General features: G+C 42.7%; 1 protein-coding gene across 1 annotated transcript in view; it reads right to left on the reverse strand.

The window, feature by feature from the left end:
- The window catches only part of MYO16 (myosin XVI), a 322,068-nt gene that overhangs the window by 191,151 nt on the left and 110,499 nt on the right, over positions 1-20,418 (reverse strand). Inside the window, exons 9-10 of the mRNA XM_010831550.1 lie at positions 10,242-10,392; positions 2,395-2,505 (exon numbers count right to left, since the gene is read on the reverse strand). Coding sequence (XP_010829852.1) covers positions 2,395-2,505; positions 10,242-10,392 — 262 coding nt within the window. The remainder of the gene's footprint in view (positions 1-2,394; positions 2,506-10,241; positions 10,393-20,418) is intronic.

The following is a 20,418-nucleotide window of genomic DNA, read 5'->3' on the forward strand; positions in this document are numbered from 1 at the left end:
TAATTTTAATGATAAAACAGCTTTCTGCAAGGATCAGAAACAGCACATAAATGTGTAATATGCTGACTTCCAGCCAAATTTTTAAATTAATAGCCCCTATATCATCAAATGGGGCTTCTCAGGTGGCGCTAATGGTAAAGAATCTGCCTTCCAGTGCCAGACACCAGTTCAATGCCTGGGTTGGGAAGGTCCCCTGGAGGAGGGCACAGCCACCCACTCCAGTATTCTTGCCTGGGGAATCCCATTGACAGAGGAGCCTGGAGGGCCATGGTCCATATTGCAGAGCTGCAAACAACTGAAATGACTTAGCATGCACACATATATTATCAAACAAGGCAGAAAAGGTAAGGATCTATCAGGGTTTCAAAGAGAAACATGAAAGCCATTATTTGGCTCCCACTTAGTGGTGTGTGCAGAAAAGCCAAATAAAGATGGTCGAAAGTAACAATCTGGAAGCTCTGGGAAGGTTTACTTAGAGACTGAAAAAGTACCTAGAGGGAGTTTATAAAGCTTTGCACTTCATGGAGTGAGAAAGAGAACTCCAGGGAAAAATTCTAAGGGGAGTCCCAGATGCAGGAAGGAGGAGGGTGACTAGGAATCACCAATGATCATGTTTAGGGGCCAGACAGGGAATAAGGACATGTGGCCATCCTTCCACGAAAAATGACAAGCTACCGAAAAGTTCTAAGACTGGGAGTTTTGAGATTACATTTCTTCTGCATAAAAATGGCCCTAGTTCCTTGTGAGATCAGACTGAAAAGGGGTGAAGTTTCCTCTAGAAAGACAGGAGGCTGCTGGGGCCAGGACGATGAGGGTGGTGAGCACTGGGAGGCAGAGGACGTGAAGGTCACTCAGGCGTGTCCGACTCTGGGGATCTTCCCCACCCAAGGATCTAACCCAGGTCTCCCTCACTGCAAGGGGATTCTTTACCAGCTGAGCCACCAGGGAAGCTGTGGACTAAATGATATTTGGGAGAAAAAGCCACTTGAAAGGCATGAACGAAAGAAAGGAAATCAGAACCATTCAACACAGATTTATGGTTAGCAGGGGGGAAGGATGAAGGAAGGAGGGAGTTCGTACACACTGCTAGATTCAAAATGGATAACCAACAAGCATCTGCCCTGTAGCACACGGAACTCTGCTCAATGTCATGTGGCAGCCTGGATGGGAGGGGGTTTTGGAGGAGAATGGATACGCATATACGGATGGCTGAGTCCCTTCACTGCATACCTGAAACCATCACAACCTTGCTCATCGGCTCTACTCCAGCATAAAATAAAAACTTCAGTGGTCTACCGATAACGTGACTAAGACGTTAACAGGAAGAAGAATCAGCAAGACGTTATGGAAAGAGAGACAATGGCACAAACCACACAAGTGGCAAGGCAGCAGCAGAGACCAAAGTAATCAGGCTCTGCCTCTTCATGCTGATGACTCAATTCCATTAATTCTGATAGAAGTATTTAGTTTTAAGTGTATTTACAGTGGCAGGCAATTTATCCAAGTGTTAAGATGCTGCCCTGAATTTTCATAGGTTAATCAGCACCTGACAATTTATTACTTGTAAAGAAATCTCAGATTTCACATTTACATGAAAATTACTTAATCAATTGCTCAGTGGAGGAGGAAAAAAAAAAAAAAAGGGTGTGATCCAAAAGGCATAGCAGACATGTGCATCATCAGATTTCTCTGTAGACCTTCTGATTGAATTGCTCTGAGTTGAATTTAATGAAATCAATGAGAGAGAGAAAGAGAGTCTGAGATTACATACTGCCAAAACCGATCCACGTACTGGAAGAAATAACACATATAAACCAGAGTAGAACCAAGCAAATCAATCCTCCGTGCTGTTTGTCATCGAAGTCAGATATCTGTATCTTATTATCAGAGATATGTGTATAAATTACTTACTCAACAAAGACATTTCTTGATAATTTGGAAACACAGTGTCTTTTTTCATGCAGACAGAGGCAAGCCCTCAAGGCTCACTTAGCTTTTCCTCTCTGGCTTCCTTTTCCAGATCTGAGCAGCCGAGTTAAAGCAGATGAAACAAGCAGCATTTTTATAACTGACCTGCAGATCCTGCGGGATCTAAGCAGGATCTTCTCCTCCAGCAAACCTGACAACAGGAAGTTGTCTACCCTCAGGCAGACAACTTTAACCACGCTGAAGTGTGGGTCATTGCTGAAACTGACTCATACCTGAATCAGAAGAACTGACCTGAACCCTGAGAAATCCACCTTAAGCTATCGGGATGCTCCTAAGTAACAAAGAGCCCTCTCCTTGTAATACTAGCAGCACGGAAGGGCCCTCTCCTTGTAATATTATCAGCACGGAAGGGTGAATATACACACAAGACAAAGCCATGCAAAAGGCAATTTCAAGGGCACTTACGTAAATCTGATTGTTCCCAAAGCGCTTCTGAATTTCATAAAGCAGGCTGCTGTCTGTGAGCTCGCTGAGCGTCGCCAGGTCATCATTGGGAGCGGGAGGCATCAGCTTGACCTGAGGAAAAACCAGGTAAGATGAATTCTACTTCCCAATCAACTGTCCTCACAGCTGGATGTTCCAGTTTCAATTACATGTCAAAAGTTTACAGACCACATGACTGTGAAACTGTTATTAAAAGATGATACTGTTCACTTAAAAGGAGCAAAAAAAAACTCACCAACCGTAGCAATGTATTCAGAGGAGAATCTGTTCCTGTGCCCCGCAGCCTGCACATGGACACGCACACACTCACCAACACACACACGCCTCATGTGGCCCAGCATCCACCACACCCTGAAGTCTGTCTAATTTACACAGCTCTGAACTGCGCTGAGCCCTCTGTAAGGCCAGCTATTAAAACGCTCACGTTTGCAGTGCTTCCAAAACTAAAGGAAAACTCTTTTCAGGAAACTGAAATAGGAAGAAAGCAGTGTACACAGACGTCAGCTTCGGCACATGTGGAGGAGGATGCTGGAATTCCACAACAGACTCTAGAATTTTGGCTTGTAATTTTCATCCTGCCCTACATTACTCTTAAGGCAGTGGTGAGGTTAAGGTAATTCTGCCAGAAAGAAAGAGAAAAAACTGTTTTCCCACTCAATTTAATGTTGAGTGACAGAGTTGAAAAACTGGAAAACACTTCAAATAAAAAAAGAGATGAATTTGAATTATTTAATTAGATGAAAATCTATCATTTACAAGTCAGAAATGGACAATGTTTAGTTTTATAGACACAGACTAACACCTCTAGCAAGTTACCATACATGTTGAACTTCCAAAGCAACCATAAAAGAGAAAAACCAAGAGCAGGATTTTTTTTTTTTTCCTTTAGGAGTAATGATTTACACTAAGATAATAAAATTCTCTTACAGTCACTGGTCTAAGGAGCAGAATGCAAATTTGAGTGCACGTTTAGAAAAAAAATAAAAAAGCATGAACAGCACTAACAGAAGTTTCACATTTGTCCCAACGAGCCTGTAAGAGCTATTGCAGCATCTCCTTGGAATTCTTGAGGATTTTCATCCACAGTCACAGCTGCTCCATGGTGAGAGAAAGTACCAGGCTGACGGTAAAAATGTGAAGACTTCCCAGCCAGCTTGCCGTGATGAAACATGAAAATACAGTCTTCGGGTAGATCAAGGGAAGAATTCCTTGTATTTATCATGTCGCATTCCAGACTGATCAGGAATGAAGCTCTGATAATCAGTCTTAAGCAAGGCTCCCCAAGGGACACATACTTTATAAAGATTCCTAAAGCACTGTGACAGCTGACAACCAGTAGAAAGAAAAACAAGAAGTATGTCTGCAGATATTTTTATGTTCAGAGTGGAAGGCTTAGTGTACGCTACCAATGTCTCCCGAACAATTACAACTACAGTCAAAACAGAGACAGCATAAATATGTAAAAAACAAAATTAACATCTTCACTAGGATTGATCATCATGGTTCTCATGAAGATATGCACATTTCCATACGCACTGCTGTGCTTTGTTGTATCTGACTCTTGGTGAGCTCCATGGACTGGAGTCCGCCAGGCTCCTCTGTCCACGGGGATTCTCCAAGCAATAATACTGGATCAGGTTGCCATGCCCTCCTCCAGGATATATATGTGTACACACATATATTTTCTCCTCTTTATACATCCCTGGAGAAGGAAATGGCTACCCACTCCAGTCATTCTGCTCGGGAAATACCATAGACAGGGGAGCCTGGCGGGCTACAGACCATGGGGGTCGCAAAGAGTCAGACATGACTGAGCGACTGAGCATGCACACTTTATATACATGTATATTTCCCAAAATAGAGATCTCAAACACAAAACATACATAATTCAGGATAGAAAGTCAGGGAGAAATTAGAGAAGCGTTTTGATAAATGTTTTAAGACCCAAAAGGAATTTACATCTTGGAAATACTCTGAATTCACCCCTTCCTGTTTCCTGTTTGTCAACAGGGCTGTGAGTGCTGTCAGATTTATTGCTTTGTTCTCTTTTGTTTGACGGTGTTTTCTCTCTATGGGACATAAGCAGTGTATGTCAAGGAACCAGAACTTCAGTGGGCAAAGAGGAGTTCTGACAAATGGAATAAGTACAAGAAGACCCTGAGGAAAAGGTTGTCTAGGAGGAAAGAACCAAGGATGCATGAATGAAGAGGAAAGAGGAAATTTAAAAAAAGAACAAAAGATCTGCCTGGGATGGTCCTACCAGGGAAAGGGGTGACGATCTGACCAAATACCATGCTCCCCAAAGCTGAAGCCCTCAGCCTGCCTGCACAGCACTGTAACTGCTGTTACCTGCTTCTGGGGGCTTCCCTGAGAGCTCAGCTGCAAAGACTCTTAACTTCAGCTGTTTGGCATTTCCTGCTTTGTAGAGCTCCCCGGTGGAGAAGGCAATGGCACCCCACTCCAGTACTCTTGCCTGGAAAATCCCATGGACAGAGGAGCCTGGTAGGCTGCAGTCCATGGGGTCGCAAAGAGTCGGATACAACTGAGCGATTTCACTTTCACTTTTCACTTTCATGCATTGGAGAAGGAAATGGCAACCCACTCCAGTGTTCTTGCCTGGAGAATCCGAGGGACGGGGTAGCCTGGTGGGCTGCCGTCCATTGGGTCGCACAGAGTCGGACACGACTGAAGCGACTTAGCAGCAGCAGAAGCATCAGAGCTCCCCGGGGTGGCTCAGACCGTAAAGAATCTGCCTGCAATGCAGGAGGGTTGGTTTCCATCCCTGGGTCAGGAAGATCCCCTGGAGAAGGGATGGAACCCACTCCAGTATTCTTGCCTGGAGAACTCCATGGACAGAGGAGCCTGGTGGGCTACAGTCTGTGGGTTCACAAAGAGTGGGACACACCTGAGCGACTAACACTTCACACTTGCTTTTTATTCCGCTTCTTAGAGAGCGCGGTTTATCAGGTCCTGTGTTTGCTGAGGATTTACGCTTTTGTGTACCTGGGTGCTGGTACAGAAGGAGAACTACTGCCAACCTTCAAAAGCCCTCTGTGCACAAGGAGCCGTGGGACACACGCTTTGTCTCCCATGCGTAGAACTGTCCTAGGTCAGTCCGGCTGTGGGAAATAAACCTGGAGCTTGCAGTGTTTTCCCCAAAGAGCACCGGAAACTGTAAAAGAAACACTTGTGATTCTAGGCATCTTGAGTTTGTTTGGTCAGCTGAAATACTCAATTTGGAACTTGAGTGTCAGTTGAGAAGTGAAAATGAATTTTGAGAATTAAGATAATATATGTGAAAGTGTTTTTGTAAGCTCTTAAAGTACGATTTTGTATTATTATTTTTTTAAAGTAATCTATCCTTACACTGCAAAAAAAAAGAGGAATTACATGAAGTAAGAGCAGACAAATGAATGGACAGAAGACTAAGCTACTGGGGCAAAACCTTACAGTCAGTCTATACAAGTAACAATCATAAAAACAGTAACTGTGTCTTACAGAGTTTTTATTCATGCTTGGTAACTGTGCTGTCATATTGCAAGCTTAGCCTTTGTCATCTTCAAAACAAGCAAGTAAGGTGAGTACTATATACCCATTTTACAGATAGGGCTTACTGAGGTTAAGGGGCTCCCAGAGCACAGAGCTCCAAAAGCAGGCCCGAACCAGAGCAAGTCTGCATGACCGCATCCTCCTCTCTCTTCACCCCTAGGAAAACGCACCTTCACTAAACAGAATAAAATGACCTGAATTTTAAGCTGGAGCCAAATTTAAATAAATATACTATAAAAGGAAAGGAGAGAGAAGAGAAGAGGGAGAAGCCAAGCAGGTAGGAGACTAAAAAGAGCACAGAAGCAGGCAGGCAGAGAGAGGAGGGATGGGAGGCAAGAGCAGTACAAAGTGAAAGAGAAGGAAAATACCGCACATTTTTAACCATCTTAAAAAACAAAAACAAAACTCTACATTCTCAGAGATATGATCAAGCTAATGTGAATTTTGGTCACTATCAGAATCAAGGGAAAAAACATTCAAATCAAGCCTTGAATATTCATTTACGTAGTTTGCTGTTGTTTCCACTAAGTTGTGTCTTGCTCTTTGTGATCCCACAGACTGTAGCCCGCCAGGCTCCTCTGTCCACGGGATTTCTCAGGCAAGAATACTGGAGGGCATTGCCATATCCTCCTCCAGGGGATCTTCCTGAACCAGGGATCAAACTCAGGTCTCCTGCTTGGCAGGCAGGTTCTTTATCACTGAGCCACCTGGGAAGTCCCATTTATGTAGTTATCATTTGATAAGACCTACATTTTCTAAAAATCTGGAAGGAGAGATGCTGTGGATTTTGTTCAACTTGAATTACACATGATATGTTTCTCTTTAAAACGTGAATCAAAACTTGATTGCTCTGAGAAGGCTTTTCTAAAGCCCTCCTGGGAAGTGTGGGTGAAGAATCCAGTTGATGGATATTCCTGCCAAGAAACCAAGCACCTTGAGACCAAGAACGAACGATGACGATGATGGCGTGATGCTCATAGTGGGAGATATGAGTGAATATCCACCCAGTCAATCCTGGAGGAAATCAGTCTTGAATGTTCATTGGAAGGACTGATGCTGAAGCTGAAACTCCAGTACTTTGGCCACCTGATGTGAAGAACTGACTCATTGGAAAAGACCCTGATGCTGGGAAAGATTGAGGGCAGGAGGAGAAGGGGATGACAGAGGATGAAATGGTTGGATGGCATAACCAACTCAACGGACATGAGTTTGGGTAAACTCTGGGAGTTGGTGATGGACAGGGAGGCCTGGTGTGCCGTGATTCATGGGTCACGAAGAGTCAGACATGACTGAGCGACTGAACTGACTGAACTGATTCCATAGATAACATAAGCACATGAAACCTGAACACTAATTTCTCCTAGTTTAATACCAGATCAACACAACACGATGACAGTTGCTTTCAATGCCTGTGACACATTTATAAAGAGCTAACAGGAAAAAATTGAAAAGGTTTTCCGCAAGGATCACATTTGACATTATGCTGCTAATGTCTTTTCATTATTTTCAGATTTTATGTCTTAGAGCTGCTTTAGGTTCACAGCAAAACTGACAGGAAGGGACAGAATTTCTCATATACCCCAGCCCTCTCCTGGATAGCCTTCCCTATTATCAATATCCCTCTCCAGTGTGGCTCTTCTGTTACCATCACAAACCTCCACTGAAACGTCATCATCACCCAAGGCTCACGGTTCACATCAAGGATCAGGATGTGAGGCCGGATCCTTACAGCCTGGCCACTCTTACATCCTTTCATCAAGGCCACTCTTGGTGTTACATGTTCTCTGGATTTGGACAGACGTGTTACATCAGGTATCTATCTATCAGGTATGACAGGGTCATACAGAGAGAAGCTCCACTGCCCTAAAGACTCCCTTCTCCTCCTATGTATTCCCCCCGCCCTGATCCCTGGCAACCTCTAATGTTTTTAGTGTCTCAATGCTGCTGCTGCTGCCACTAAGTCACTTCAGTCGTGTCCGACTCTTAGCGACCCCATGGACTGCAGCCTACCAGGCTCCTCCATCCATGGGATTTTCCAGGCAAGAGTACTGGAGTGGGGTGCCATTGCCTTCTCCCAGTGTCTCAATAGTTTGATCTTTTCTTGAATGTCAAATAGTATAATCATACAGTATATAGCCTTTTCAGACCAGCCTCTGTCACTTAAGAATATGTATTTAAGGCTACAGAATGCTCATAGGATCTTTAAAACTGTTAAGAAAAAGCTTTGTCTTAAACTTCACCTAACACTCAATTTGCCTGTCACTGTGGACTGAATGGTTCCCCTCCTCCAAATTCACATGCTGAGGCTCTAGCCAGCATATGACACTGTTTGGAGATAGTGATTAAGAACAAGAAAAGGCCCTAAGTCATGTCCAATTCCTTGCAACCCCATGGACGTAGGGCTCCTACAGTCCATGGGACTCCTCTCCGTGGGATTTCCCAGGCAAGAATATTGGAGTGGGTTGCCATTTCCTTTTGCAGGAGAACTTCCCAATCCAGGGATCAAACCATGTCTCTTGCACCGCAGGCAGATTCTTCATCACTGAGCCACCAAGGAAGCCCTATAGGGCCTTTAGGAGGTTATAAAGGTTCAGTTCAGTTCAGTTCAGTCGCTCAGTCATGTCCGTCTCTTTATGACTTCATGAATTGCAGCACGCTAGGCCTCCCTGTCCATCACCAACTCCCAGAGTTCTCTCAAACTCACGTCCATTGAGTCGGTGATGCCATCCTGCCATCCCATCGTCTGTCGTCCCCTTCTCCTCCTGCCCCCAATCCCTCCCAGCATCAGAGTCTTTTCCAATGAGTCAACTCTTCGCATGAGGTGGCCAAAGTACTGGAGTTTCAGCTTTAGCATGAGTCCTTCCAAAGAACACCCAGGACTGATCTCCTTCAGAATGGACTGGTTGGATCTCCTTGCAGTCCAAGGGACTCTCAGGAGTCTTCTCCAACAGCACAGTTCAAAAGCATCAATTCTTCAGTGCTCAGCTTTCTTCACAGTCCAACTCTCACATCCATACATGACTACTAAAAAGCCTCTTGATGAAAGTATAAGAGGAGAGTGAAAAAGTTGGCTTAAAGCTCAACATTCAGAAAACTAAGATCATGGCATCTGGTCCCATCCTTTCATGGGAAATAGATGGGGAAACAGTGGAAACAGTGTCAGACTTTATTTTTGGGGGCTCCAAAATCACTGCAGATGGTGATTGCAGCCATGAAATTATAAAGGTTAAGTGAGGTCAAAACGGTGGGGACCTGAACCTATAGGATTGGTGTCCTTAAAGGAGACACCAAAAAGGCTGTTTATTCTCTCTCTCTACCATGTGAGGACACAGGGAGAAAGCAGTTGTCTGCAAGTCAGAAAGAAGACCTTCACCAGAAATGAGTCAGCCAGCACCCTGACACTGAGCTTCCAGTCTCCAGAACCGCAAGAAAGAAGCTTTCTGGTGTTTAAGGCACGTGGTGTGTTGTATTTTATTCTGGAAGCCTAAGCTGGTGACTACACCCACTAAAATTTGAAGATATTTCAAAATTACAAAACTGAATTTGTTATTTTAAAATAACAAAAATGAATGAAACTAAAAGTAGAGGTTCTTGAGAAAACCTCAACAAACTGTCTTTAAAACATCGAAATTAGATACAGTAGAAAAACAAAACACTTTCAGAGATTACTCTGACATTTATAAAAATGCTCTGTCATTTATAAAACATGAAATGTAAAACTGTCATTTATTTCTGTGGAACTGACAAACAAATACACTAATATCTATTAAGTTCCTCAAAGTAATCTCCCATCTTTTTGACATTGGGACAAACACACACACACACACACACACACACACACACACACACTACACCAACACAATTGCATTTAACAAGTGACCCAGTGACTGACTTGCCTTTTTTCATTGTTAGGTAAAATATTTGATATTTGTAAGAAACAAAAAACACAGTCTGCATAATAATCAAAATGATGACTAATGCCATAACTGAAAATATTCAGAAATTTAGTGTATTAGCTGAATGTCCATTCCTGGTTAAGTCAAGATTATAAAATTCAAATCCTTGTGAAATACAACAGCAATTTTTGTTAATGGTCAGTATAATACCATAACAATATGGGCATTTCACAAAATATTAACATATGCACTTATTAATTTTTCTTTGAATGGAAATTAGTGGGAGCTTGCTTCTGAAAAGTTGGCCCTAAGGCATGAACTCGTAGCTGCAGCCGTGGTGGACACGCAGGAGGGTGTGATTACCTGCTCAGGCTTGGCGGGGCCGTGCGTGGGGGGGTTCTCCACTGTGCTGTCCTGAGACTGTCGTTTGCAGAGACCTTTAGTTGCATCTTTGAACATAATGTCTTTTTCCAACAGGCTGTCTTGCTTGGCGATTGGCAATACCAGGGGACTGCTGTAGGAAAGAATCCATGCTATAATTAGTCTCCTAAAGTTGCCACCTCAATCAAAAACTACCATAACCAAACAGCTCAGTCTGGTTCACCCAAGAAACACTCTCAACACTGCAGGGAAAATCCGTGAGAAACTTGAAGCTTTTCAATCAGCTCCAAATTTCTTTCAACTTTACTTCCAAGAGAAACATATACTTATTTCAACTGGAGAAGAAAATGGTTATGAATGTACAGTACATAGGCCTTAACAGATGACCAATGGGCACTTTAAAAGCTAAGGTTGAAACTCGTGACTGAACTAAGCAAAATATCTAAATGTGAAAATGAACTACAAACAAGTGAAAGCAACATTCTACAGTTGATTAAATTATAGGATTAAAAATATATTATAGAATCATGTGAAAGGGGCTCAGTCGTATTTGACTCTTTGTGACCCCGTGAACTATACAGTCTACGGAATTCTCCAGGCCAGAATACTGGAGCGGGTAGCTGTTCCCTCCTCCAGGGGATCTTCTCAACCCAGGGATCGAGCCCAGGTTTTTCACATTGCAGGCAGATTCTTTACTGTCTGAGTCATCAGGAAAGCTTGAAAGAATCATGGGAAACAGTTAAAATAGTTTGTGGTGAAATGTTAACAGGGGAATTAAAACTGAATGACACAATAAAGGGCTGCATTGTGATAAACAAGTTCTATTAGTTCTTTACCATTCAATTTAGGGAAAAGTAAATAAATAAAACCTATATCATTTTGTTGTTGTTCTTCTGTTGACTTCATGCCAAAATGGCTCAGTTTGGTCAGTTCAGTTGAGTCACTCAGTCATGCCCAACTCTTTGCGACCCCATGGACTGCAGCATGCCAGGCCTCCCTGTCCATCACCAACTCCCGAAGTTTACTCAAACTCATGTCCATTGAGTCCTTGATGCCATCCAACCATCTCATCCTCTGTCATCTCCATCTCCTCCCACTTTCAATCCTTGCCAGCATTAGAGTCTTTTCCAGTGAGTCAGATCTTGGCATTAGCTAGCCAAAGTATTGGAGTTTCAGTTTCAGCATCAGTTCTTCCAATGAATATTTAGGACTGATCTCCTTTAGGAAGGACTGGTTGAATCTCCTTGCAGTCCAAGGGACTCTCAAGAGTCTTCTCCAACACCACAGTTCAAAAGCATCAATTCTTCAGTGCTCATCTTTATCTATACTCCAACTCTCACATCCATACATGACTACTGGAAAAATCATAGCTTTGACTAGACGGACCTTTGTTGGCAAAGTAATATCTCTGCTTTTTAATAAGCTGTATAGGTTGGTCATAACTTTGCTTTCAAGGAGCAAGTGTCTTTTAATTTCATGGCTGCAATCACCATCTACAGTGATTTTGGGGCCCAGAAAAAATAAAGTCAGCCACTGTTTCCCCCATCTATTTGCCATGAAGTGATGGGACCAGATGCCATGATCTTAATATTCTGAATGTAGAGCTTTAACCCAACTTTTGCACTCTCCTCTTTCACTTTCATCAAGAGGCTCTTTAGTTCCTCTTCACTTTTTGCCACAAGGGTGGTGTTATCTGCATATCTGAGGTTATTGATATTTCTGCCAGCAATCTTGATTCCAGCTTGTGCTTCATCAAGCCCAGCATTTCTCATGATGTACTCTGCCTATAAGCTAAATAAGCAGGGTGACAATATACAGCCTTGACGAACTCCTTTTCCTATTTGGAACAGTCTGTTGTTTCATGTCCAGTTCTAACTGCTGCTTCCGGACCTGCACACAGACCTCTCAGCAGGCAGGTGAGGGAATACCAGGTGGTCTGGTATTCCCATCTCTTTCAGAATTTTCCACAGTTAGTTGTAATCCACACAGTCAAAGGCTTTGGCATAGTCAATAAAGCAGAAATAGATGTTTTTCTGGAACTCTCTTGCTTTTTCAATGATCCAGCAAATGTTGGCAATTTGATCTCTGGTTCCTCTACCTTTTCTAAAACCAGCTTGAACATCTGGAAGTTCAAGGCTCACGTATTGTTGAAGCCTGGCTTGGAGGATTTTGAGCATTACTTTACTAGCATGTGAGATGAGTGTAATTGTGCGGTAGTTTGAGCATTCTTTGGCATTGCCTTTCTTTGGGATTGGAATGAAAACTGACCTTTTCCAGCCCTGTGGTCACTGCTGAGTTTTCCAAATTTGCTGGCATATTGAATTCAGCACTTTTATGGCACCATCTTTTAGGATTTGGAAGAGCTCAACTGGAATTCCATCGCCTCTACTAGTTTTGTTTGTAGTGATGCTTCATAAGGCCCACTTGACTTTGCATTCCAGGATGTCTGGCTCTAGGTCAATGATCACACCATCTTGATTATCTGGGTCATGAAGATCTTTTTTGTATAGTTCTTCTGTGTATTCTTGCCACCTCTTCTTAATATCTTCTGCTTCTGTTAGGTCCATACTATTTCTGTCCTTTATTGAGCCCATCTTTGCATGAAATGTTACCTTGGTATCTCTAATTTTCTTGAAGAGATCTCTAGTCTTTCCCATTCCATTGTTTTCCTCCATTTCTTTGTACTGATCACTGAGAAAGGCTTTCTTATCTCTCCTTGCTATTATTTGGAACTCTGCATTCAGATGGATCTATCTTTCCTTTTCTCCTTTGCTTTTTGCTTCACTTCTTTTCACAGCTATTTGTAAGGTCTCCTCAGACAGCTATTTTGCCTTTTTGCATTTCTTTCCCTTGGGAATGGCCTTGCTCCCTGTCTCCTGTATAGTATCATGAACCTCCATCCATAGTTCTTCAGGCACTCTATCAGATCTAGTTCCTTAAATCTATTTTTCACTTCCACTGTATAATCGTTAGGGATTTGACTTAGGTCATACCTGAATGGTCTAGTGGTTTTCCCTACTTTCTTCAATTTAAGTCTGAATTTGGCAATAAGGAGCTCATGATCTGAGCCACAGTCAGCTCCTGGTCTTGTTTTTGCTAACAGTATAGAGCTTCTCCAGCTTTGGCTGCAAAGAATGTAATCAATCTGATTTCTGTGTTGACCATCTGGTGATGTCCATGTGTAGAGTCTTCTCTTGTGTTGTTGGAAGAGGGTGTTTGCTGTGACCAGTGCTTACTCTTGTCAAAACTCTATTAGTCTTTGCCCTGCTTCATTCTGTACTCCAAGGCCAAATTTACCTGTTACCCCAGGTGTTTCTTGACTTTCTACTTTTCCATTCCAGTTCTCTATAATGAAACGGACATCTTTCTTGGGTGTTAGTTCTAGAAGGTCTTGTAGGTCTTCATAGAACCATTCAACTTCAGCTTCTTCAGCATTACTGGTTGGGACATAGACTTGGATTACCATGACACTGAATGGTTTGCTTGGAAACAGAGATCATTCTGTCATTTTTGAGACTGCATCCAAGTACTGCATTTCAGACTTTTTGTTGACTATGATGGCTACTCCATTTCTTCTAAGGGATTCCTCCCCACAATAGTAGATATAATTGTCATCTGAGTTAAATTCACCCATTCCAGTCCATCTTAGTTCGCTGATTCCTAGAATGTTGACGTTCACTCTTTTCATCTCCTGTTTGACCACTTCCAATTTGCATTGATTCATGGTCCTAACATTCCAGGTTCCTATGGAATATTGCTCTTCATAGCATCAGACCTTGCTTCCATCACCAGTCACATCCACAACTGGGTGTTGTTTTTGCTTTGGCTCCGTTTCTTCATTCTTTCTGGATTTGTTTCTCCACTGATCTACAGTAGCATATTGGGCACCTACTGACCTGGGGAGTTCCTCTTTCAGTATCCTATCTTTTTGTCTTTTCATACTGTTCATGGGTTTCTCAAGGCAAGAATACTGAAGTGGTTTGCCATTCCCTTCTCCAGTGGACCACATTCTGTCAGATCTCTCCACCATGACCCGCCCATCTTGGGTTGCCCCACGGGCATGGCTTAGTTTCATTGAATTAGACAAGGCTGTGGTCCTAGTGTGATTAGATTGGTTAGTTTTCTGCGACTGTGGTTTTCAGACTGTCTGCTCTCTGATGGAGAAAGATAAGCTTATGGAAGCTTCCTCATGGGATAGCCTGACTGAGGGGGAAACTGGGTCTTATTCGGATGGGAGGGGCCATGCTCAGTAAATCTTTAATCCAATTTTCTGTTGTTGGTTGGAGCTGTGATCCGTCCCTGCTATTTACCTGGGGCCAGGCTAAGAGAGCTAAGTTCATAAAATATAAACACAATCTGAATGCTTAATTTGTAACATTTTAGTATAGTAAAATTTAAAAATGTACTTCCCTAATTGTGACTATAAAGCAGAAATACATATTTACTCAAATGCAACATATATAAATATAATTATTTCATGAATTTTACAGTCGTAGTTGTGATTCTAATTAAAGCATAATGCATTTTGTTGTTTTAGAAAGTTTTAGTTTTAAGGAGGATTTACAAATAGCAAAATTCACTCTGTAGATAAACAGTTCAATGAGTCTTGTCTACATATATATAGTTATATACAGTTGGTTTAGATGTATAGACACACACACACTCATATAACCCATGTAACCAGCAACACTTAGGATCTTCATCGCTTCCAAATGGCTCTTTGCACACGGCTGAAAAGTCATCAACCTCCACAAACCCATCCCCTGTGGTGGTGGTGTTTTTCAGTTGCAAAGTCGAGTCCGACTCTTTGCAATCCCATGAACTGCAGCATGCCAGGCTCTTCTGACCTCCTCTATCCCCCGGAGTTTGCTCAAATTCATGTCCACTGCATCAGTGATGCTATCTAACCGTCTTATCCTCTGCCGGTCCCTTCTCCTCTTGCCCTCAATCTTTCCCAGCATCAGGGACTTTGGGAATGAGTTGGCTCTTTGCATCAGGTGGCCAAAGTATTGGAGCTTCAGCATCAGTACTTCCAGTGAATATTCAGGGTTGACTTCCTTTAGGATGGACTGGTTGGATCCTTGTAAGCATGGGTAATTGTTTCCCGTTTTCTAAAATGACATATGGGAGGAATTACAGAGCATGTAGCATTTTGTGCCTTGCTTTGTTTACTTAATGTCTTTGAGATTCACTCAAGCTGCTACACATACCAAGTTTTTCACGTTTTATCACTGAGCAGTGTCCTCCTGTAGGATGCGCTGCACTTTGGCTGACCTTCAAAGCTTTGGGATTGTCCAGTTTTTGTCAATTATGAACGGGGCCTCTACACACACTCATGTGCAGGTGTCTGTGCTGATGTAAGACAAATGCTTTCATTCATTTATCTCCCCAAATACTTCCTTCCTTATCTCCCTTTATACTCGCTGTCTCCCTTTTCTGCATTGCCAAGAAATTAAAAAAAAAAAAAACAATAAAAAGTAAAAAGAGTTTTTGCGTATACTGAACCTTTTGAGTACGAAGTAATTAATAAACCAATAGTTAGATTAGTCAAGGTAGAAACTAGAATGATAGTTTATAAAAATGTAAAACCAAATCTAAAGGATTTCTAAAAGGAAGAAGGACAGAAATGGTATGGACCTAACAGAAGCAGAAGATATTCAGAAGAGGTGGCAAGAATACACAGAAGAACTAAACAAAAAAGATCTTCATGACCCAGATTATTAAGATGGTGTGATTACAAACCTAGAGCCAGACAGCCTGGAATATGAAGTCAAGTGGGCCTTAGAAAGCATCACTACGAACAAAGCTAGTGGAGGTGATGGAATTCCAGTTGAGCTCTTTCAAATTCTAAAAGATGATCCTGTGAAAGTGCTGCACTCAATATGCCAGCAAATTTGGAAAACTCAGCAGTGGCCATAGGACTGGAAAAGGTCAGTTTTCATCCAATCCCAAAGAAAGGCAATGCCAAAGAATGCTCAAACTATCACACAATTGCACTCATCTCACACGCTAGCAAAGTAATGCTCAAAATTCTCCAAGCCAGGTTGCAACAGTATGTGAACCATGATCTTCCAGATATTCAAGCTGGTTTTAGAAAAGGCAGGGGATCCAGAGATGAAATTGCCAACATCTGCTGGATCATTGAAAAAGCAAGAGAGTTCCAGAAAAACATCTACTTCTGCTTTATTGACTATGCCAAAGCCTTTGACTGTGTGGATCACAATCAACTGTGGAAAATTCTGAAAGAGATGGGAATACCAGACCACCTGACCTGCCTCTTGAGAAATCTGTATGCAGGTCAGGAAGTAACAGTTAGAACTGCTCCACGTCCACATGGAACAACAGACTAGTTCCAAATAGGAAAAAGGCTGCATATTGTCACCCTGCTTATTTAACCTATATGCAGAGCACATCATGAAAAGTGCTGGGCTGGAAGAAGCACAAGCTGGAATCAAGATTGCTGGGAGAAGTATCAATAGCCTCAGATGTGCAGATGACACCACCCTTATGGCAGAAAGCGAAGAAGAACTAAAGAGCCTCTTGATGAAAGTGAAAGAGGAGAGTGCAAAAGTTGGCTTAAAGCTCAACATTCAGAAAACTAAAATCATGTCATCTGGTCCCATCACTTCATGGCAAATAGATGGGGAAACAATGGAAACATTGAGAGATTTTATTTTGGGGGTCTCCAAAATCACTGCAGATGGTGACTGCAGCCATGAAATTAAAAGATGCTTGTTCCTTCAAAGAAAAGTTATGACCAAAGCAGACAGCATATTAAAAAGCAGAGACATTACTTTGCCAGCAAAGGTCCGTCTGGTCAAAGCTATGGTTTTTCCAGTAGTCATGTATGGATGTGAGATTTGGACTATAAAGAAAGCTGAGTGCTGAAGAACTGATGCTTTTGAACTGTGGTGTTGGAGAAAACTCTTGAGAGTCCCTTGGACTGCAAGGAGATCCAACCAGTCCATCCTAAAGGAAATCAGTCCTGAATATTCATTGGAAGGACTGATGCCGAAGCTGAAACTCCAATCTTTTGGCCACCTGATGCAAAGAGCTGATTCATTGGAAAAGACCCTGATGCTGGAAAGATTCAAGGCAGGAGGAGAAGGGGACGATAGAGGATGAGATGGTTGGATGGCATCCCGGACTCAAAGGACCTGAGTTTCAGTAAACTCTGGGAGTTGGTGATGGACAGGGAGGCTCGGTTTGCAGCAGTCCATGGGGTCGCAAACAGTCGGACACAAGTGAACGACTGAACTGAAGTGACTGAAACGGAAGATGGGGCTTCCCCGGTGGCTCAGTGGTAAAGAATCTGCCTGTAATGCAGGAGATGCAGGAGAGGAGACGTGGGTGTGATTCCTGAGTTGGGAAGCTCCCCTGGAGGAGGGCATGGCAATTCAGTCCAGTATGGCTGCCTAGAGAATCTCATGGACAGAGAAGCCTGACAGGCTACAGTCCACAGTGTCACAAAGAGTTGGGCATGACTGAAGCCACTGAGCACACACGCGTACAAAAGGAAGAACTGGTGAGTTTACTGAAACAGCTGAAATACTTCTTTCACACCCCAAATCTAATCGCAGTGTTAACAGAAGGCTCTTTGAAAGGTACACTTGAAAAGAAGACTGCTCCAGGAATAGTATAGTGACCTCATTCTACGTCAGTCCGGGCCTCAGTTTGGTTTCTACCTGACCTTCTAAGACCATCCCTGAGCCTCAGTTCCACCTTTGCCAAATGCAGGAATTACAATATCTAAATGTATTTCAAGTCCAAATATTCAATAATGTTAACACACTCACCTGCGTTTTAAAATATCATGTATACACTCAATAAGATCACAGGTTATAAACCCTATGACTTACTACCAACAATAATTATGAGCAGCTAGTTACGAACACCCTCATTCGTGTGAGAATAATGCCTTGGAATGATTTGGTTGGGCTGATAGACAGCATATTAATTAGTCAGGCAGATATTTTCTGTAAGGAAGTGAAAACCATGTACTTAGGTTCATGGCATGTGTTAATGTTTTGACATCTATGGAGCAATTTTTCTTCAGGTTTCTATTCTAGTTTTTAAACAGAACACGTTTTATCCATAATCACTGTGGTTAACAATAGCATCCTCCTGTTAATGTCTATATATTTAGCTTTTCACTGATTATCCATTTGTAGAATATAAACATACATTAAAATTCTATTCTTTTAGAAAAAGGAAGACTCTTAAAATAATCATGGGTATTTTAATGCTCATTAAACCTTTATAAATTATGGCAAAATATTTGATATAAGATTAATTTAAAAAATAAGTTGCAATTATATAGAAAGAAGAATTCAGCTTCATAAACAAGAAACATATAAAGCATATGAAGAAATATGCCCAGTGAATAGCAGTTTGCATCAAAAAGATAGACTCATGCTGAAGAAGGCAGTAACATTCCTCTCATTCCAATGGAGCATCTCCCTGCTCTGGACCCCTGACCCTTCACTTCATAGAGAAATTACTTTAAAGATCTTAAAATTATGATTTTTTTTTCTCTGCCTGCCTTTGAGATGTAAACCCCTCCTAGGCTTCCAAGGGCTTCCCAGGTGGCTCCAGTGGTAAAGAACCTGCCTGCCAATGCAGGAGATGTAAAAGACAGGGCTCAGTCCTAGGAAGAATGGCTTCCCCAGTAAAGATCCCCTGGAGGAGGGCATGGCAGCCCACTCCAGTATTCTTGCCTGGAGAATCCCATGGACAGAGGAGCCTGGCAGTCTATGGTCCATAGAGTCACAAAGAGTCAGACACGACTGAAGCGACTTAGCACCCACGCATGCCCAGGCTTACAACCCAGGGGTTCTGTCTGCAGGAACTGACAGCCACCCTTCCAAGATGCAATCATCATGACAGATGGCCCCTGGTCTCCCTGTCACTGCCAGAGGGCAGGAGCCTGACTTCCATAAACACCAGCGAGCAAACTCCTGCCTCATCACTCCGACCAGTTCTGGTTAACTTCATCCAGCACTTTTCCTCTAAGCCCGGCACTAACAAGCTTTCTGGCCCTTACTCTCAATCTCTCTTCCCGACTGCTATGCATGTGTGTGCTCAGCCACTCAATCGTGTACCACTCTTTGTGACCCCCTAGAATGCAACTCGCCAGGCTCCTCTATCCATGGGATTTCCCAGGAGAGAATATGGAATGGGTTTGCCATTTCCTTATCCAGTGAGTCTGCCATCCTCTTGAATTAAGTATTTACTGACTTTTCTGGTGCACTTTTTCTTTGATGCTAACAAGAGATTACTGTCATCACATCAGATCAGATCAGTTGCTCAGTTGTGTCTGACTCTTTGCCACCCCATGAATCGCAGCACGCCAGGCCTCCCTGTCCATCACCAACTCCCGGAGTTCACTCAGACTCACGTCCATTGAGTCAATGATGCCATCCAGCCATCTCATCGTCTGTCGTCCCCTTCTCCTCCTGCCCCCAATCCCTCTCAGCATCAGAGTCTTTTCCAATGAGTCAACTCTTCACATGAGGTGGCCATAGTACTGGAGTTTCAGCTTTAGCATCATTCCTTCCAAAGAAATCCCAGGGCTGATCTCCTTCAGAATGGACTGGTTGGATCTCCTTGCAGTCCAAGGGACTCTCAAGAGTCTTCTCCAACACCACAGTTCAAAAGCATCAATTCTTTGGTGCCCAGCCTTCTTCACAGTCCAACTCTCACATCCATACATGACCACAGGAAAAACCATAGCCTTGACTAGACGAACCTTTGTTGGCAAAGTAATGTCTCTGCTTTTCAATATGCTATCTAGGTTGGTCATAACTTTTCTTCCAAGGAGTAAGCGTCTTTTAAGCTCATGGCTGCAGTCACCATCTGTAGTGATTTTGGAGCCCCAAAAAATAAAGTCTGACACTGTTTCCACTGTTTCCCCATCTATTTGCCATGAAGTGGTGGGACCGGATGCCATGATCTTCGTTTTCTGAATGTTGAGCTTTAAGCCAACTTTTTCACTCTCCTCTTTCACTTTCATCAAGAGGCTTTTTTAAGTCCTCTTCACTTTCGCCATAAGGGTGTGTCATCTGCATATCTGAGGTTATTGGTATTTCTCCCTGCAATCTTGATTCCAGCTTGTGTGTCTTCCAGTCCAGCAGTTCTCATGATGTACTCTGCTTATGTC

The sequence above is a fragment of the Bison bison genome, unplaced genomic scaffold, assembly GCF_000754665.1.
Source record: "Bison bison bison isolate TAMUID 2011002044 unplaced genomic scaffold, Bison_UMD1.0 scf7180017864527, whole genome shotgun sequence".
Lineage (NCBI taxonomy): Eukaryota > Metazoa > Chordata > Mammalia > Artiodactyla > Bovidae > Bison > Bison bison.